General features: G+C 47.3%; 1 protein-coding gene across 9 annotated transcripts in view; it reads right to left on the reverse strand.

Annotated features, from left to right (window-relative positions):
- Nucleotides 1–15481, reverse strand: part of ACSL1 (acyl-CoA synthetase long chain family member 1) — a 292962-nt gene that overhangs the window by 8285 nt on the left and 269196 nt on the right. For all 9 annotated transcript variants that reach the window (XM_029585776.1, XM_029585969.1, XM_029585859.1 and 6 more), the window contains exons 19-20: nt 8008–8109; nt 7683–7754 (exon numbers count right to left, since the gene is read on the reverse strand). In XM_029585776.1, coding sequence (XP_029441636.1) covers nt 7683–7754; nt 8008–8109 — 174 coding nt within the window. The remainder of the gene's footprint in view (nt 1–7682; nt 7755–8007; nt 8110–15481) is intronic.

A 15481-nucleotide genomic window follows, 5' to 3' on the forward strand; every position in this document is an offset into this window, starting at 1 on the left:
CCTCTCTGTCGCCCTAGTATCAGAATTTTAAAATAGATTCTCCAAGCAACTGGAAGCTAGTGCAGTGAGTAGAGAACTGGAGAAATGTGGTTGTACTTTGATGTGCCAGTGAGAATACGGGCCACAGAGTTTTGAACCATCTGCAGAGACTTAAATCGCAAAATGAGGTAAACCAAGAAAGAGTGAATTGCAGTAGTCCAACCCATTAAGAACCAGGGCCTGTAAAATTGTTCTAATATCGGATGGCTCTAAATATGGTTTCATTTTTCTCAAAATACATAATCTGAAATATGTTTGTTTTTTTTACATCATCGTTAATGTATGCATATAATCTTGGAACAAATGACAGCACAATAGCATGATTAAAGTGTAACATAGCTACCACTTTTGGAAGTAATTTGTGGTGGGTTTATAGAATCACCTTATTATGAAAAAATGGAAGATATGGTGAATAGGATACCAGAGCCACTTACTCTTTGTACCAAAGTGACAGCCATGAGATATACTTTCCAGGTTAGAACTTCAAGTCTGACTCCAGGGGTTCAAAACAAGATTTCATGAGTTGAGCTAAGACTAAATTGAGATCCCAAGGCACTGAAGGTTAACTGACCAGAAGTCTGAAATGCCAAGGCCTTTTTAAGAACAGATACTAAAGAGTGGTGAGAGATCAGAAGTTCAACCACCTGCTGTGGCTCTGAGATAAACCTTGATGAAAAAAGTGGTAAGACCTGAGGGCTAGAGGAAGAAATACTGAAGCAAGCCCCTTGGGCCATGGAAGAAGGGATCCACCTCTTCCACTTGAAGCTGTAGGATCTTCTGGTTGAGAGCTTTTTAGCTGAAATCAGTCCATCTCCTTATGAGCAGGGAGAAGACTATTGTGCATTCAACATCCATGCCATGAAGGCCAGGGATGGAAAGTTGGGATGGCAAAACCTGTTTCTGTGTAACAAGAGTCTGAGATACCCCAGTGGAATCAGAGACTGAACTGATAGACAAGGTATAGAAACTATGCTTGCTTTAGCCAGACTGAAGAAATGAGGATTATCCTTGTCTTGTCCCAAAGGACCTTCTGGACAATCTGGCAATTAAAGGAATAAATGGGTATACATAGATTAGAAAAGATGTTTCAGTTTAACAAAAAAGAGTCAGGAGTTAATCTGTAGCTGCTCAGAATTATGGAACAGAACTTTTTGACCTTCCCGTTGACATCTGAAGCAAACAGGATCACCAGTCTTTCCAGTGAAAGAATAAGTCATCCACGACTGTTTGATTCAAGGACCACTCGTAAAGTTGCAACACTCTACTGAGACAATATGCTAACATGCTCTGGATTCCCAGAAAACAGGTTGTCTGAGGATGGGCATTGTGGTGTCCTGCCCAAGACCAGACATGGATGGCCTCCTGGCAGAGGGCATAAGGGTCTGTCCCTCTGTTTGTTTATATAGAACGTGGCCACTTGATAATCCATCTGAAGTAAGATTTTCTTTCCCAAAAAGAGGTGAGAGAAAGCATCATTCCAGAGTGTATAAAAGAATCACCTTTTTATATGATTCTATGCTTTGTCTTACTGTAAACACAGCACAGTTTAATTCTGAGTTTTATTTGTATCAGCTGCCCTACCCAGTATCTTTGCTATGTGATACCGTCGCTTAACTACATAAATTTTTTTTTCAAATGCTTATTTACTGTTCTGTACCAGTCCCACAAGTCAATTTAATTCCACTGCTCACCCATCTCTCCATTTCCCTCCTCCTCCCCCTCCACCCCTTTTCTCACCATCCCTCTACTCTTCCTGTCAACTACCTCCCCCGGAGGTCTCTCCCACCATGCCCCTATTCTCCCACCCCACGCCTACATTCTTCCCCATACCCTGTATACACACCCCCAGACCACCACCTCTTCGTCTTGTAAACCAACAAGCACAACGCAAATCCCTTCTCCCCATCCTTACCTCCCCACTAACTCAATCCCTCGGCCTCACCACTTTAACACTCATGCTATTTAATGCTCACTCCATTACCAAAAAACCCCACATTCTAGATGACCTCATCCACGATTACAAACCGGAAATCTGTGCTGTCACAGAGACCTGGCTCAAGGACACTGACACAGTCATCCTGAACCAGCTCCCCACATCATCTCATGATATCTTCTCCATCCCCAGACCAAGAAGGAAAGGAGGTGGCATACTCCTCATCGCTAAAAAAAACCCTCAATCTCAGGCCCATGAACATCAACCCCCCGCCTAAACTGGAAATCGGCCTATTTAAATCCACCAACCTCCAAATATGCCTCATCTATGCTCCCCCTGGTCTCCTGGAACAAAACCCCTCCCCTCTCATCGAACTCATTTCCAATAATATAAACAACGAAAAACCCGCCATAATACTGGGAGATTTCAATTTACATGTAGATTCCACTCCCCTCTCACCGTCCTGTGAAACCTTCCTCACTGCCCTGCAGGCCCTAGGTTACACCCAAACTATTTCAACCCCCACACACAAAGCAGGGCATATACTGGACCTCATATTCACCAATTCCTGTATCCAGACCCCATCGCCCCCCACCTGTACAACAGTACCTTGGTCTGACCATGCCCTTATTGAGACCCGTATTATCCTTAATACCACTAACCCCTGCAATCACTCACAAAATAACTCCTTCTCCTACCGTAAAACCTGCATCACTGAAGATCTCACCTCTGCTCTTGCCGAATCCATAAACAACCTTGACTGCTCCTCCCCCTGATACTGCTCTCAGCTCTTGGGTCAGTATCACTCAAGAATTAGATAAGATATGCCCCATCATCACCCGTAAGCAATGCACCTCCCCCTCCAATAACAAACCCTGGTACACGACGGAACTCCACCAAATGAAGAACAATCTCAGACTCAAAGAAAGAGCCTGGCGTAAAGACCCTTCCCCACAGCTCTCCACTTCCTACAAATCCTATGTACACACCTACCGCCTTGCCATTCGGAATGCCAAACGGGATTACTACGCCTCCAAAATTCATCAGTACGCTTTCAACCCTAAAGCCTTTTTCTCCTATGTTGCAGCCCTCACCAACCCCTCCACACCCAGCATCGCTGAAGAAGAAACCAGCATGAAATGCGAAGAACTTGCTTCCTTCTTCCACAATAAAATTGCTAACATACTCCTCAGGTTTCCCCCTGCAGCTACCCACATGCCCCCCTCTCCCAAGCCCAACCCCCCCCCCTCCCTTAACAACTCTCTCAACACCATTGACCTCACCTCCTCTAAGGAAATTGAGGCAATTCTCAAAAAATCCAAGCCTGCATCCCACCCATCTGACACTCTACCCACGAAAACGCTACTCTCCATCCCTACTACAATTGCTCAACCGCTGGCAGACATTATTAACTGCTCCCTGTCCACTGGCGTAATCCCGGATCCCCTCAAACATGCTGTAGTCAAACCCCTCCTTAAGAAGCCCTCCCTTGACCCCAAAGACCCCTCCAACTATCGTCCTATCTCCAATCGCCCCTTCATTGCAAAAATCATGGAGAAAGTAGTAAACATCCAGCTCATGGAGTACCTTGACGACAATAACATACTCCACTCCTCTCAGTTTGGCTTTCACAAAAATCTAAGCACTGAGACCCTCCTTCTATCCCTCATGGATTTCCTTCTCTCTGGCCTTGACAAATGTCATAACTTCCTCATTGCTTTCCTAGACATTTCAGCAGCCTTCGATATGATAAGCCACGATCTCCTCATCTCCCGCCTTATTGACATCGGTGTTTCTGGTACCGCCCTCCTGTGGTTCAGATCCTACCTCACCAACAGACTCTTCTCCGTAAAACTTGGCCCTTCAGAATCCTCCCTCTTCACCCTTTCGCAAGGAGTACCCCAAGGCTCCTCCCTATCCTCCACCCTATTTAACATATACCTTCTTCCTCTCTGCCAACATCTATCTGATCTCGGACTCAGATTCTACATCTATGCAGATGATGTCCAAATCATCTTACCCATCCATGAATCTCTAACTGCCACCCTCTCCTTCTGGGAGAAATGTCTAGCCTCAATTAACACCCTGCTCACTTCCCTTCAGCTCGCCCTCAATTCTACTAAAACTGAGCTACTCCTCATCCATAATCACCAGACCACTATGCTGACCTCCTCTAACGACCCGTCACTCACCTCTCTCAGCTCACAACCTTCTGTACGAAACCTAGGCGTTCTCATTGACCCTCATCTGAACCTCAAGAGCCACATAAACTCTGTCATAAAAGGAGGTTTTTACAAGCTCATGGTCATAAAAAAGCTCAAGCCCCTACTCCATACTCATGATCTCAAAACTGTTATCCAAGCGACCCTAACTTCAAAGCTAGATTACTGCAACTCTTTATACCTTGGCCTTCCCTTCTCCACCATCAGACCCCTTCAGATACTTCAAAATGCGACAGCCAGGATAATCAGTAATGCAGGTAAATCAGATCATATAACCCCCATCCTCAAAGACCTGCATTGACTCCCTATCTCCTCCTGTATCCTGTTCAAAACCCTTACCCTCATTCATAAAGCTATCTACATTCATAACTCCCTATGGCTCAATGAATCACTCCAACCTGCTCAATCTGCCCGCCCCACCAGAACAAACTTCAAATGCATCCTACAAGTCCCGACACTTAAGAAAGCCCGTCTCTCATCAACAAGGACGCGTGCCCCACCCTTTGGAACTCTCTTCCTCCCAACCTCCGTCTAGAGCAATGCCCTTTTAAATTCCGAAAATTGATAAAAACCTGGCTTTTCCACCAGGCTTTTCCGAACTAGAACTCCCTGGACTAATTCACCCCAGTTGACTATGGAATTTCATTCAGCCCCATTTGTATATTTGTAAATCAAATAACCTTATATAATCTACATACTCCCATTCTTGTTAACCATGTTACCTCTCTCATGCTTCTTCAGTTAGTTTGTTCAGGTTCACAGTTTGGACCTTCTATCAGTTGTCCTTCCCCCTTCCCCTGTTAATTGTACTTTCCAACCTTTTGTTATTATGTGAACCAATATGATGTGTACTTTAATGTTGGTATAGAAAAGCTGTTAATTAAATAAATACATAAATAAATAAATAAATACATAAATAAAGGCATCAGTAATCAGAGTCACTTGGTGCAGAGCACTGGATGATAAGTACAAGGGGTTTCCGAGAGCAAAAGAGCACTTAGACAAAACTAAAAGGGGATCCCAAGAGCATGTTTGTGAAATTGCAGTTCAAGACTATGGATTCATCTTAGTGTGTAAAGTGTCAAATCATTTCCATGTAAGTTGAACTTTAAAGATTTTGGACCTGATTTTCTAAAGCATTTACATGTTTAAAAATGGGTTTTACACGTATAAATGCACTTTACCCATGTAATTGGCCTTTGAAAACTGCTACAATATATGCCATTGAATTGTCCATAGGATTTACCCATGTAAGTGCATGTTGCACATGTTAATGGCTTTTGAAAATTGCTATGATAGGATGTTATATTTACACATGTAACTCCTTTGAAAATTCACCTGCTATTGTGCTGGAACACCACTTTCAGCGTGATACCTAATTCCGTAAAGTTAGTGATGTGTTGTGCTAAATTATTTTCTGAACCTGAAATATCTGATTGCATGTTCCAATATATAAAAATGGCTGAAGACACTTAAAATGCTGAAAAACTAATATTATGATCCTCCTCCAAATGATGGCTGAAGCAAGCTTGAACAAAAAAATTGTCAAGTGGAGCCATCCAATATTACTACACAATGGGGTAGATTTTATAATTTTGCGCGAACAAAAGTACGCTGGATTTTATAAGATGCGCGCGTAGCCGCGCATATCTTATAAAATCCAGGGTCAGCGCGCGCAAGGGGGTGCACATTTGTGCAACCTGCTCGCGCCGAGCCCAGCGCGCGCTGCCTGTTCCCTCCGAGGCCGCTCCGATTTCGGAGCGGCCTCGGAGGGAACAGCCCCCGGGTCGGGAGATGGCTGGCACGCCATCGGAGGGAACAGCCCCCGGGTCGGGAGATGGCTGGCACGCCATCGGAGGGAACAGCCCCCGGGTCGGGAGATGGCTGGCGCGCCATCACCCGACCCGGGGGCTGGTCCGGAGGCCTCGACCACGCCCGGCGCCACGCCCCCGGGCCTGCCCCCGAAATGCTGCATCATTTAGGACACGCCCCTTTTTCAAAGCCCCGGGACCTACGCTCACCGGCGGCCTATGCAAAATAGGCGCGCCGGCACACGAGGGCCCTGCGCGCGTAAATCCGGCCAGGTTTATGCGCGCAGGGCATTTAAAATCCGGCCCAAAACTGGCTATTGATTGTAATATGTTATACATCCGTTATAATTTTTATTAACAGGCGATTAACAAATTTTAAATAAATATATAAATAAATAAATACTATAAGAGAATGAAGACAGACAGAGAGAAGTTACCAGGTATGCAGACAGAAGCCACCACACAGAATAAAGGCAGAGACCTGCAAAAGATTCACACAGAAGCCAGATGGAGATGAAGCCACAGCTCATCGCAGAGACACATTACTACACAGAAGGATTCCTGTAGTTACACACATCCTGGCCTTATGCTACAATAATCTCTGAGAAATATAAGGTTATATGATTTTAGATTCAGAAATAATCCTTGTAGAAAGCATCACTCTCAAACATGTTTTCCCCTGAAGCTCCTGAGAGAAAGTGCAGGTATATAAACTGCAATAACTTGTAATCCAGGGCTTCCCAAACCTGTCCTAGGTGGGTTTTCAGGATATCCACAATAAATATGCATGAGATAAATTTGCATATCATGGAGAGTCAGTATATGCTAATTTACTTCAGGGCAGGTTTGGAAAGCCTTGTTGTAATCTATGATATTGTTATGATCTTTATAATCTTCTATAAATGACAACTTCTGGAGGAGTAGCCTAGTGGTTAGAGCAGTGGGCTCCAACCCAGGGAAACCAGGGTTTGAATCCCACTGTCGCTCCTTGTGACCTTGGGCAAGTCATTTTAGCCTTTGTTGCCTCAGGTACAAAATCAGATTTGTAAGCCCTGTGGGGATAGGGAAATACCTACAGTACCTGAATGTAATCCGCTTTGAAGTGCTGAAAAGCGGACTATAAAAATCTAAAATAAATATTTAAGAAAGAGACTATATATTTTATTCCTGTTTTACAGTCCTAACCTTAAAGGTTCCCCCCAACCACTAGTTCAGAATAACCCAGGGCTGTAGCAAGTTGTGTCTAGTCTCAGCAGCCACTCTTCCCCCCCCCCACCCCCTCCCCACACACACTTTTGATGGTGAAGATACAGGAAGAGGGCTCCATTTTGTTACTATCCTATGACACAAATTCCAAGACATGAACTTCTGTTTAAAAAATAAAATCTTCTAGTGACCTAGTCCACCTCATCTGTTCCTGTCGTTTTCAGGATTTAAATAGATTACTGTAATGCCTGCTTTCTGATCAAACTCCAGCAAAGCAGTGTCCCAGTTCAAAAAATACTGCTCATAGTCTGAAATAGCTTTTAAAATATTTACTCATTGTTCTCGTAACTGAGAAAACCTTAAAGGAGGCCTTAACAGTTCAGTTGGTAGTTAAAAAAATTAGGCTTTTTTGGCTAGTATTACAGCATTTAACAAGGAAAAAGTGAGCACAACAATGTAATTTGGTCTTACCTGCTCAAATGTTTTTAAATCACTCTCTTTTCCCAACCTCAGTAGGTCTTCTAGAATAGCTTTTTTGAGGTCCTGTTAAAAGATGCATTGTAACAATAAAATGACCTGGCCACGCAAGTGTAGTGAACATGCATTGTGAAATTCTAACACCAATATTGTCTTGTTTGCACCTAATACTATATTCTACTAAAATTTTAACATTAACAGATTTTGGCATCCAGCAGTCCACGTGGCATTTCTGTCAGGCAAAATGAACCCATCACCTACTAGACACAAGCATCCAATGATTTTTTTTTCTTTTAACAAGAGCATCTTTTCCTCTTACCTTGTTTTTACAAAGGTCTTCAAACGAACCATTGAATTTCTTCTTTTTGGCCCATTTTGGCATGACTTCTGGATCTGGTATCACAATGCCTACTAGGGAAGCCTGAAATACATATGCACAAAAAAGTGATTAGCCTCAATTCAGCATTAAGAGTTTTATGTTCATCCTGCAGCACCCATCTGGTCTTCCAGGATTTACACTTTAAACCATCAGCCTCCATATTAAAGGGCTTTGCCACTGAGCTAAAGTACCACTGAACCAAGCCATTTCCTTTCATCCTGACGCTTATTTCCCTGTATAAGCACATGCTGACAGGCGTGTTTCTAAACAAATGCATACATGTAAGAGAGCCAATATACCCAAATGACACTTTATAATGATCCAGTCAAAAATGTGAACCATGGGGACATGTATCCCCTCCATATTTGGATTTTTTTTTTTTTTTAAACAGTCAAATGCTGTTTAGCTGGGAAGGGAGAGGATTTTTTTTTTCTTCCAAATTACCCAGGCAGAAAAACAAAGAAGGAAAACGATTCCAAAGCTTATTTTTCAACTGTCTGTTGAACAAATGCATAAGATCTACAGATTTTCTCACGCAGTTAGATTATATTATAATACTTTAACCTGTTGGGTAAAGAGATTAACCACTACAGACTAAATGCAATTGCATTTTCTATATTGCTTGTAAATCAATAAACCATTTGACGCACAAACACAAAAACTGATGCGGAAAAAAGACAGACAAAATGAGGGGACAGACAGACAAAACAAGTGAAAATTATTTGCCCATACTTCAAGGAAATATTCCAGCTGCCAGCTATATAGCATGACTGCTTATAAGACATCTCCTTATCTAGGGCAGTTTTTGTTATCTGTCATTTGTTTTCTATCATTTTGGGCATATAAGTACACAAATTCCCCAGTTAGATATGGGTGAGGAATTGGATGTGAACCAACTACTAAGATTTGTAATTATCTAAATAGCTACCAATGCCTGTGTGATAACTGCCCCAACATTCAGCCTCCTCCAATATTTATCAGACACAACTATGTGAGTAAGTGTTTCTACTAGACCTTCTAGTTACTAAAATGACCATATAAGATCCCCCTACTTAACTCAACATCCAATCCTTTTTTCCCCCACCCCTTAACTATCTAAACAGTTACCAAAGCTAGTTCAGGCAATAGCTTTGCATCTGGACCCCTAGATGCCAGTGGCCTTGTTGACAGTACCTGGTCACCAGTCTACTGGCACCAACTCAGTTACTCTATGGCCTGCAGCTTTGCTAGATTGTGTTTTTCTTCACCCTTTGCTGTCTGTTCCTTCTCCCCTTGCTTCTGCTCTTGGGGGAATGAAGCATGTCTGTCATTGTGCAGGGGGTTGGGGATAGGGATTGATCTAAGTATTCTACCATCAATATACATTTCCTCTTACTGGGTTAGAAATTGGCTGAGTAGGATGCGAAAGAGGGCAGTGATAAATGGAATTTTCTCCAGGAATGGGGGTGTTAATAATGGTGTGTGTCTCAGGGATTTTTCCTTGAACCAGTGCTTTTCAACATTTTTGTGAGCGATATTACAGGATTGTCAGGAAAGGTTTGTCTTTTTGTCTATGATACCAAAATCTGAAACATGGTGGAAACTAAAAAGGTGTGGAAAACATGAGGAGAGATCTAGCAAAGCTCGAGGAATGGTCTAAGGTCTGGAAGATAAGATTTAATGCTAAAAAGTGCAGACTAATGCATTTAGGATGAAAAACCCCAAATGAAAGATTCAGTATTGAGGTGAAATTCTTCTAAGCACAAAGAAAGAGCGGAATTTAGGAGTGATTATATCTGTTGATCTTAAAGTGGTCTAACACGTGGATAAAGCAACGGTAATGTTATGCTCAGGCTTGTGAACCCTTGGGCCGACGGGAGGATGGAATACCTTGGGATGATGGTCCATAGGTTCTCCCGTCGGGTGGCGAGGCAGGAACAGGAGATGTCACCAGCTGACCTTCGACACAGGAGACAGAGGCGACTGTGAAGGCAGACGAAGAGTCGTGAGGTGAAGAAAGGAAGTGTGTCTTCGCCACTGGAAGTCCGTAGTCCCCCAAGGAGGAGCCTGTAGGAACCCGGACCGCTGGGACTTAGGTGGACCTTTGAGAGGTCAAGAACTTCGGTGCAAGGGCTGACTGGAGCTTCACCCCTGGAAGCCCAGGGTCCCCCTGGGAGGAGCCCGTAGGGATCCGGGCCGCTGGGACTTAGGCGGGCCCTTGGAGACGATGGTCAAGAAGAAGTCAGAGGTCAAGTGCCAGAGGGTCGTCACTTACCAGTCCGAGGTCACACACCGAGGGATCCCACTTGCCATGACGAAGTCACACACCAGAGAATCACCGCTTGCCAATCCAAAGTCAATACCAGGAATCACCACTAGCCGATCCAAAGTCAATACCAGGAATCACCGCTAGCCAATCCGAAGTCAGGAACCAGGAACTCCAAGACAAGACAGGAACGAGGATCCAAAGCACAGGAAGACTCACCGAAGCAAGCAGACCTGACGAACGAAGGACGTTGCCAAGTTGAGGAATGAGCAGAGGAAGTCTCCTTTTATACTTCCTCTGCTCTAGCTCATAGGAAACAGCTGAACCTGGTTAAAGGGATCATGTCCCTTTAAAGCTAATGAAGAGGCGTGGTGGCCATCTTGGATTTCCTCTGCGGAGGAAATGCAGCCGGACGCCGCGAGGGAGGAGCAGGGACGGCTCCCCACCCGGCGGCCAGGGCGGGAGCCCGCGCCGAAGTGGCAGGCATCAGGTCAGGGGTTTCCCCCGGAGTTCCTGAGGTGGGTCGCCGTCGTGGGTGAGGTAGGGGGCCGCGCTCGTGGCCTTCCACGAGCGCGGAACACAACAGTACCCCCCTCTTTAGGACGCCTTCCCGGGGGCCTGGGTTTAGCCGGATGGTCCCTGTGGAACTGCTCCAGTAGATCCTGATCCAGGATGTTAGCCAATGGCTCTCAGGAGTTTTCTTCGGGACCAAAGCCCTCCCACGCTAGCAGGTACTCCCACTTCTTCCGGTGTTTCCTCACATCTAAGACCTCTCGGACCTGATAGGTGAGGTCATCTTTGGAGGCAACAGGTTGGGGAGCTGGAGGCGTGCTGGAAGGCCATGATAAAACTAGAGGCTTCAGGAGGGACACAAGGTACGTGTTGTGTATCTTAAGGGAAGGTGGAAGAAGAAGTTGATACGAGACAGCACCCACCTGCCGGATGATGGGAAATGGCCCGATGAAACATGGGGCTAGTCGCGCTGATGGTAGCTTCAGGCGGATAAACTGCGTGCTCAACCAAACCCTTTGGCCCGGCCTGAGAGGCGGGTATGGTCTTCTTTGTTGGTCAGCATATCTCTTAGCCGCCTGACTGGCCTTGATCCACACAGTGCGCCCTTGATCAGGGCGCACTGTGTGGATATCCGCAGGCGGTGTAGCTCGTCTGCAGAAAGTTGGGCTACCGGGGATGTCACAGAGATGGGGACAGACAGCGGCGGACATGGCTGTTTCCCATATACTATCTGGAACGGGGAGGATCCAGTAGCTGTGGAGCAATGAGAATTAAGAGCAAATTCGGCCCAGGGTAGCAGGCTCGTCCAGTCATCTTGTTTCTCGTTGACGTAAATGCGGAGGAACTGTTAGTGTCTGGTTGGTTCTCTCCGCGAGACCATTGGTCTGTGGGTGGTCGTTGTGCCAGATGTAGGTACTCTGAGTTTTTATGATCTGTGTAGACTGTGAATTGGTGCTGTGCCCCCTCTATCCAAGGGCGCCACTCTTCAAGGGCTACTTTTATTGCTAGGAGCTCCTTGTCGCCTATTGCGTAGTTCCGCTCTGCCGAAGAGAACTGCCGGGAGAGGGAGGCACACAGACGTAGTTTATGGTTTTCAGAAGTCTGGCTCAGAACAGCGCCTACGCCTTCTGATGATGCGTCTACTTCAATGATGAACGGCCGCTGCGGCTCTGGATGCCGAAGGCACGGTTGTAGCAGGACCGCCTTTCATCGCCTCCTTGAGGCGATGAAAGGCGGTCTCCGCTCCAGGAGGCCACTTTTTGGGATCCGCGCCTTTCCGGGTCAGGGCTGTCATCGGGGCAACAATGGACGCATAATGTGGGATAAATGACCGATAATAATTTGCGAAACCCAAGAATCGTTGGAGTGCCTTTAATCCGGACGGCTGTGGCCATTCCTGAATGGCTTTCAGCTTCTGGGGGTCCATACGAAACCCTTCACTGGATATGATGTATCCCAGGAAGGGAAGGGACTCCTTCTCAAAGAAACACTTTTCTAGTTTCGCGTATAGCTGATGTTCTCAGAGGAATTGCAAGACCTGGATGACGTGCTGCCGGTGAGCGGTCAGGGAGTCCGAGAATACTAAAATGTCATCCAGGTTCACGACCACACAGTTGTACAAGAGATCACGGAATATTTCATTCATGGTGTTCTGGAACACCGTGGGAGCATTACAGAGCCCAAACTGCATCACTAGATTCTCATAGTGGCTGTCTCGGGTATTGAAGGCCGTCTTCCATTCATCACCCTGCTTGATATGGATCAAACTGTAGGCCCCTTGGAGATCCAACTTAGAGAAGATCTTCGCACCTTGCAGCCGGTTGAAGAGCTCGGAGATGAGAGGCAAGGGATAACAGTCCTTGACTGTTATAGCATTCAGGCCCCGATAGTCAATACAAGGGCGAAGGCTACCGTCCTTCTTTGCGACAAAGAAGAATCCTGCCCCTGCAGGAGACTTAGATTTCCAAATGAAACCTCTCTCCAGGTTTTCCTTGATATATTCTTTCATGGCCTGCGTCTCGGCCGGCGAGAGGGCATAGGTGCGCCCTCGAGGAGGTTCCGTACCTGGGAGGAGATTGAAAGCACAATCCAAGGATCGATGAGGTGGCAGTATCTCGGCCCGTTGTTTTGAGAAAATATCCGCGTACGCGGCATAGTGGGCCGGCAGGCCTGGAAGGCTGGTGGAGGTGATGGAGCAGGAAGCCGGAGTCACAGATTGGAGGCAATTGCTATGGCAATTCGGCCCCCGGCGAGATAGCTGTAAGGTCTTCCAATTAAACTGAGGCTCATGCTCCTGGAGCCAGGAAAGGCCTTGGACAACTGGATGAATGGAGTACTCAAAAATGTAGAATGGCTTCTGCTCTTGATGGAGGACCCCAGCCCTCAGCTGGACAGGAATCGTGGTGTGTGTCACCTGTTCTGGAAGGGGCTTCCCTTGGATCGAGTAGATGACCATGGGAACAGGGAGACGAACTTGTGGAATCTTTAAATGTTCCACCAGGCTTTTCATTATAAAATTGCCGCCAGCGCCGGAGTCCACTAGAGCTAGAGTGTGAAACTCCCCATCCGCTGAAGTCAACGCCACTGGCAGCACTAGTAGAGGTGCGGGTGACGTATGGCCCAGGAAGAGACCTCCTTCAGGTCCTAGGCCTGGGAGTTTTCCGGTCATGCTGGGCAGGCGACTATTCGATGACCTGCTGCGCCGGAATAAAAGCAAAGCTCTTCCTTCGTGCGCCGCTGACGCTCTTGAGGAGAGATTCTCCCTCGACCCAACTCCATGGATTCCTCAGCGGGTGCTCGAAGGGCTTCTGATGCACTCTTGGAAGAAGGTGAGGGCCTTCTCGCTGACTTTACTACCGGACGGTGAAACCACATCCGACGATCCACTCGATTGGCCAATTCTATCATGCCATTGAGGTCATCTGGGAGCTCCTTCACCGCTAGCTCATTCTGAAGGTGCAAGGCTAGCCCTTCCAAAAAGATCCCATGGAGGCAATCTTCTCTCCAATTCAGCTCTGCGGCCAGGGTGCGGAATTCCGTTGTGTATTCGGCCACTGTCCAAGTACCCTGTCGCAATTGGAGCAATTCTGAGACTGCAGTGGGTTTGCGGATGGGCTCATCAAAAACCTGCCGGAAAGCAGACAGAAACTGACTCAAGTTTTCAAAGACAGGGTCCCTTCTCTCCCAGAGATGAGAGGCCCAGATCAGAGGCTTTCCGTCGAGCAGGGACATGATGTAGCTGGTTTTGACCAGGTCACTGGGAAACTGCGCAGGCAGCAAGGAAAAGTGGACCTGGCACTGGCTAAGGAATCCTCGACAACTTCGCATCTCCGGCGTATCGAGAGGGTGCCGGGAGTTGTGTGGGAGTTACTTGCCCCAGATCGCCCACGGAGGCTGGGACGGCGCTTGGCTGAGTAGGGTGGCGTCCTTGAGCCCCAGGCAGGGATGGCAGCGTAGGGTTCATGGGCCCTAATGCCTCGAGGAATTGGGTCAGACCATGCACCGCAGAGACCAGGGCATCGAGGGTCTGTTGCTGATCCTTCAGACGCTGGGCATTCCGGGAATGGCCTGGCGGGCAGATACCTCCGCTGGGTCCATGGACTTGGAAATCTGTTATGCTCAGGCTTGTGAACTCTTGGGCCGATGGGTGGATGGAATACCTTGGGATGATGGTCCGTAGGTTCTCCCGTCGGGTGGCAAGGCAGGAATAGGAGACGTGACCATCTGACCCTCGGCACAGGAGACAGAGGCGACTGTGAAGGCAGACGAAGAGTCGTAAGGTGAAGAAAGGAAGTGTGTCTTCGCCAATGGAAGTCCGCGGTCCCCTTGGGAGGAGCCCGTAGGGACCCGGGCCGCTGGGACTTAGGCAGGCCCTTGGAGACGATGGTCAAGAAGGAGTCCGAGGTCAAGTGCCAGAGGGTCGTCGCTTACCAGTCTGAGGTCACACACCGAGGGATCACCACTTGCCAGTCCGATGTCACACACCATAGAATCACCGCTTGCCAATCCGAAGTCAATACCAGGAATCACCACTAGCCGATCCGAAGTCAATACCAGGAATCACCGCTAGCCGATCCGAAATCAGGAACTCCAAGACAAGACAGGAACGAGGATCCAAAGCACAGGAAGACTCACTGAAGCAAGCAGACCTGACGAACGAAAGACGTTGCCAAGTCAAGGATTGAGCAGAGGAAGTCTCCTTTTATACTTCCTCTGCTCTAGCTCATAGGGAACAGCTGAACCTGGTTAAAGGGATCATGTCCCTTTAAAGCTAATGAGGATGGCCGCCGCCTAAAGATGGCGGCGGCCATCTTGGATTTCCTCCGCGGAGGAAATGCAGCCGGACGCCGTGAGGGAGGAGCAGGGACAGCTCCCCACCCGGCGGCCAGGGCGGGAGCCTGCGCCGAAGTGGCAGGCATCGGGTCAGGGGTTTCCCCCGGTGTTCCTGCGGCGGGTCGCCGTCGCGGGTGAGGTAGGGGGCTGCGCTCGTGGCCTTCCACGAGCACGGAACACAACAGGTAAAAGCAAGAAAGATGCTTGGCTGCATAAGGAGAGGAACAGTCAGCAGAAAAAGGGAGGCAATATTGCCTCTATGTAGGCCCTGGTGATACCTCCTTTGGAATATGTTGCACAATTCTGGAGATTGCACCTTCAAAA

The sequence above is a fragment of the Rhinatrema bivittatum genome, chromosome 1, assembly GCF_901001135.1.
Source record: "Rhinatrema bivittatum chromosome 1, aRhiBiv1.1, whole genome shotgun sequence".
Classification (NCBI taxonomy): Eukaryota; Metazoa; Chordata; class Amphibia; order Gymnophiona; family Rhinatrematidae; genus Rhinatrema; species Rhinatrema bivittatum.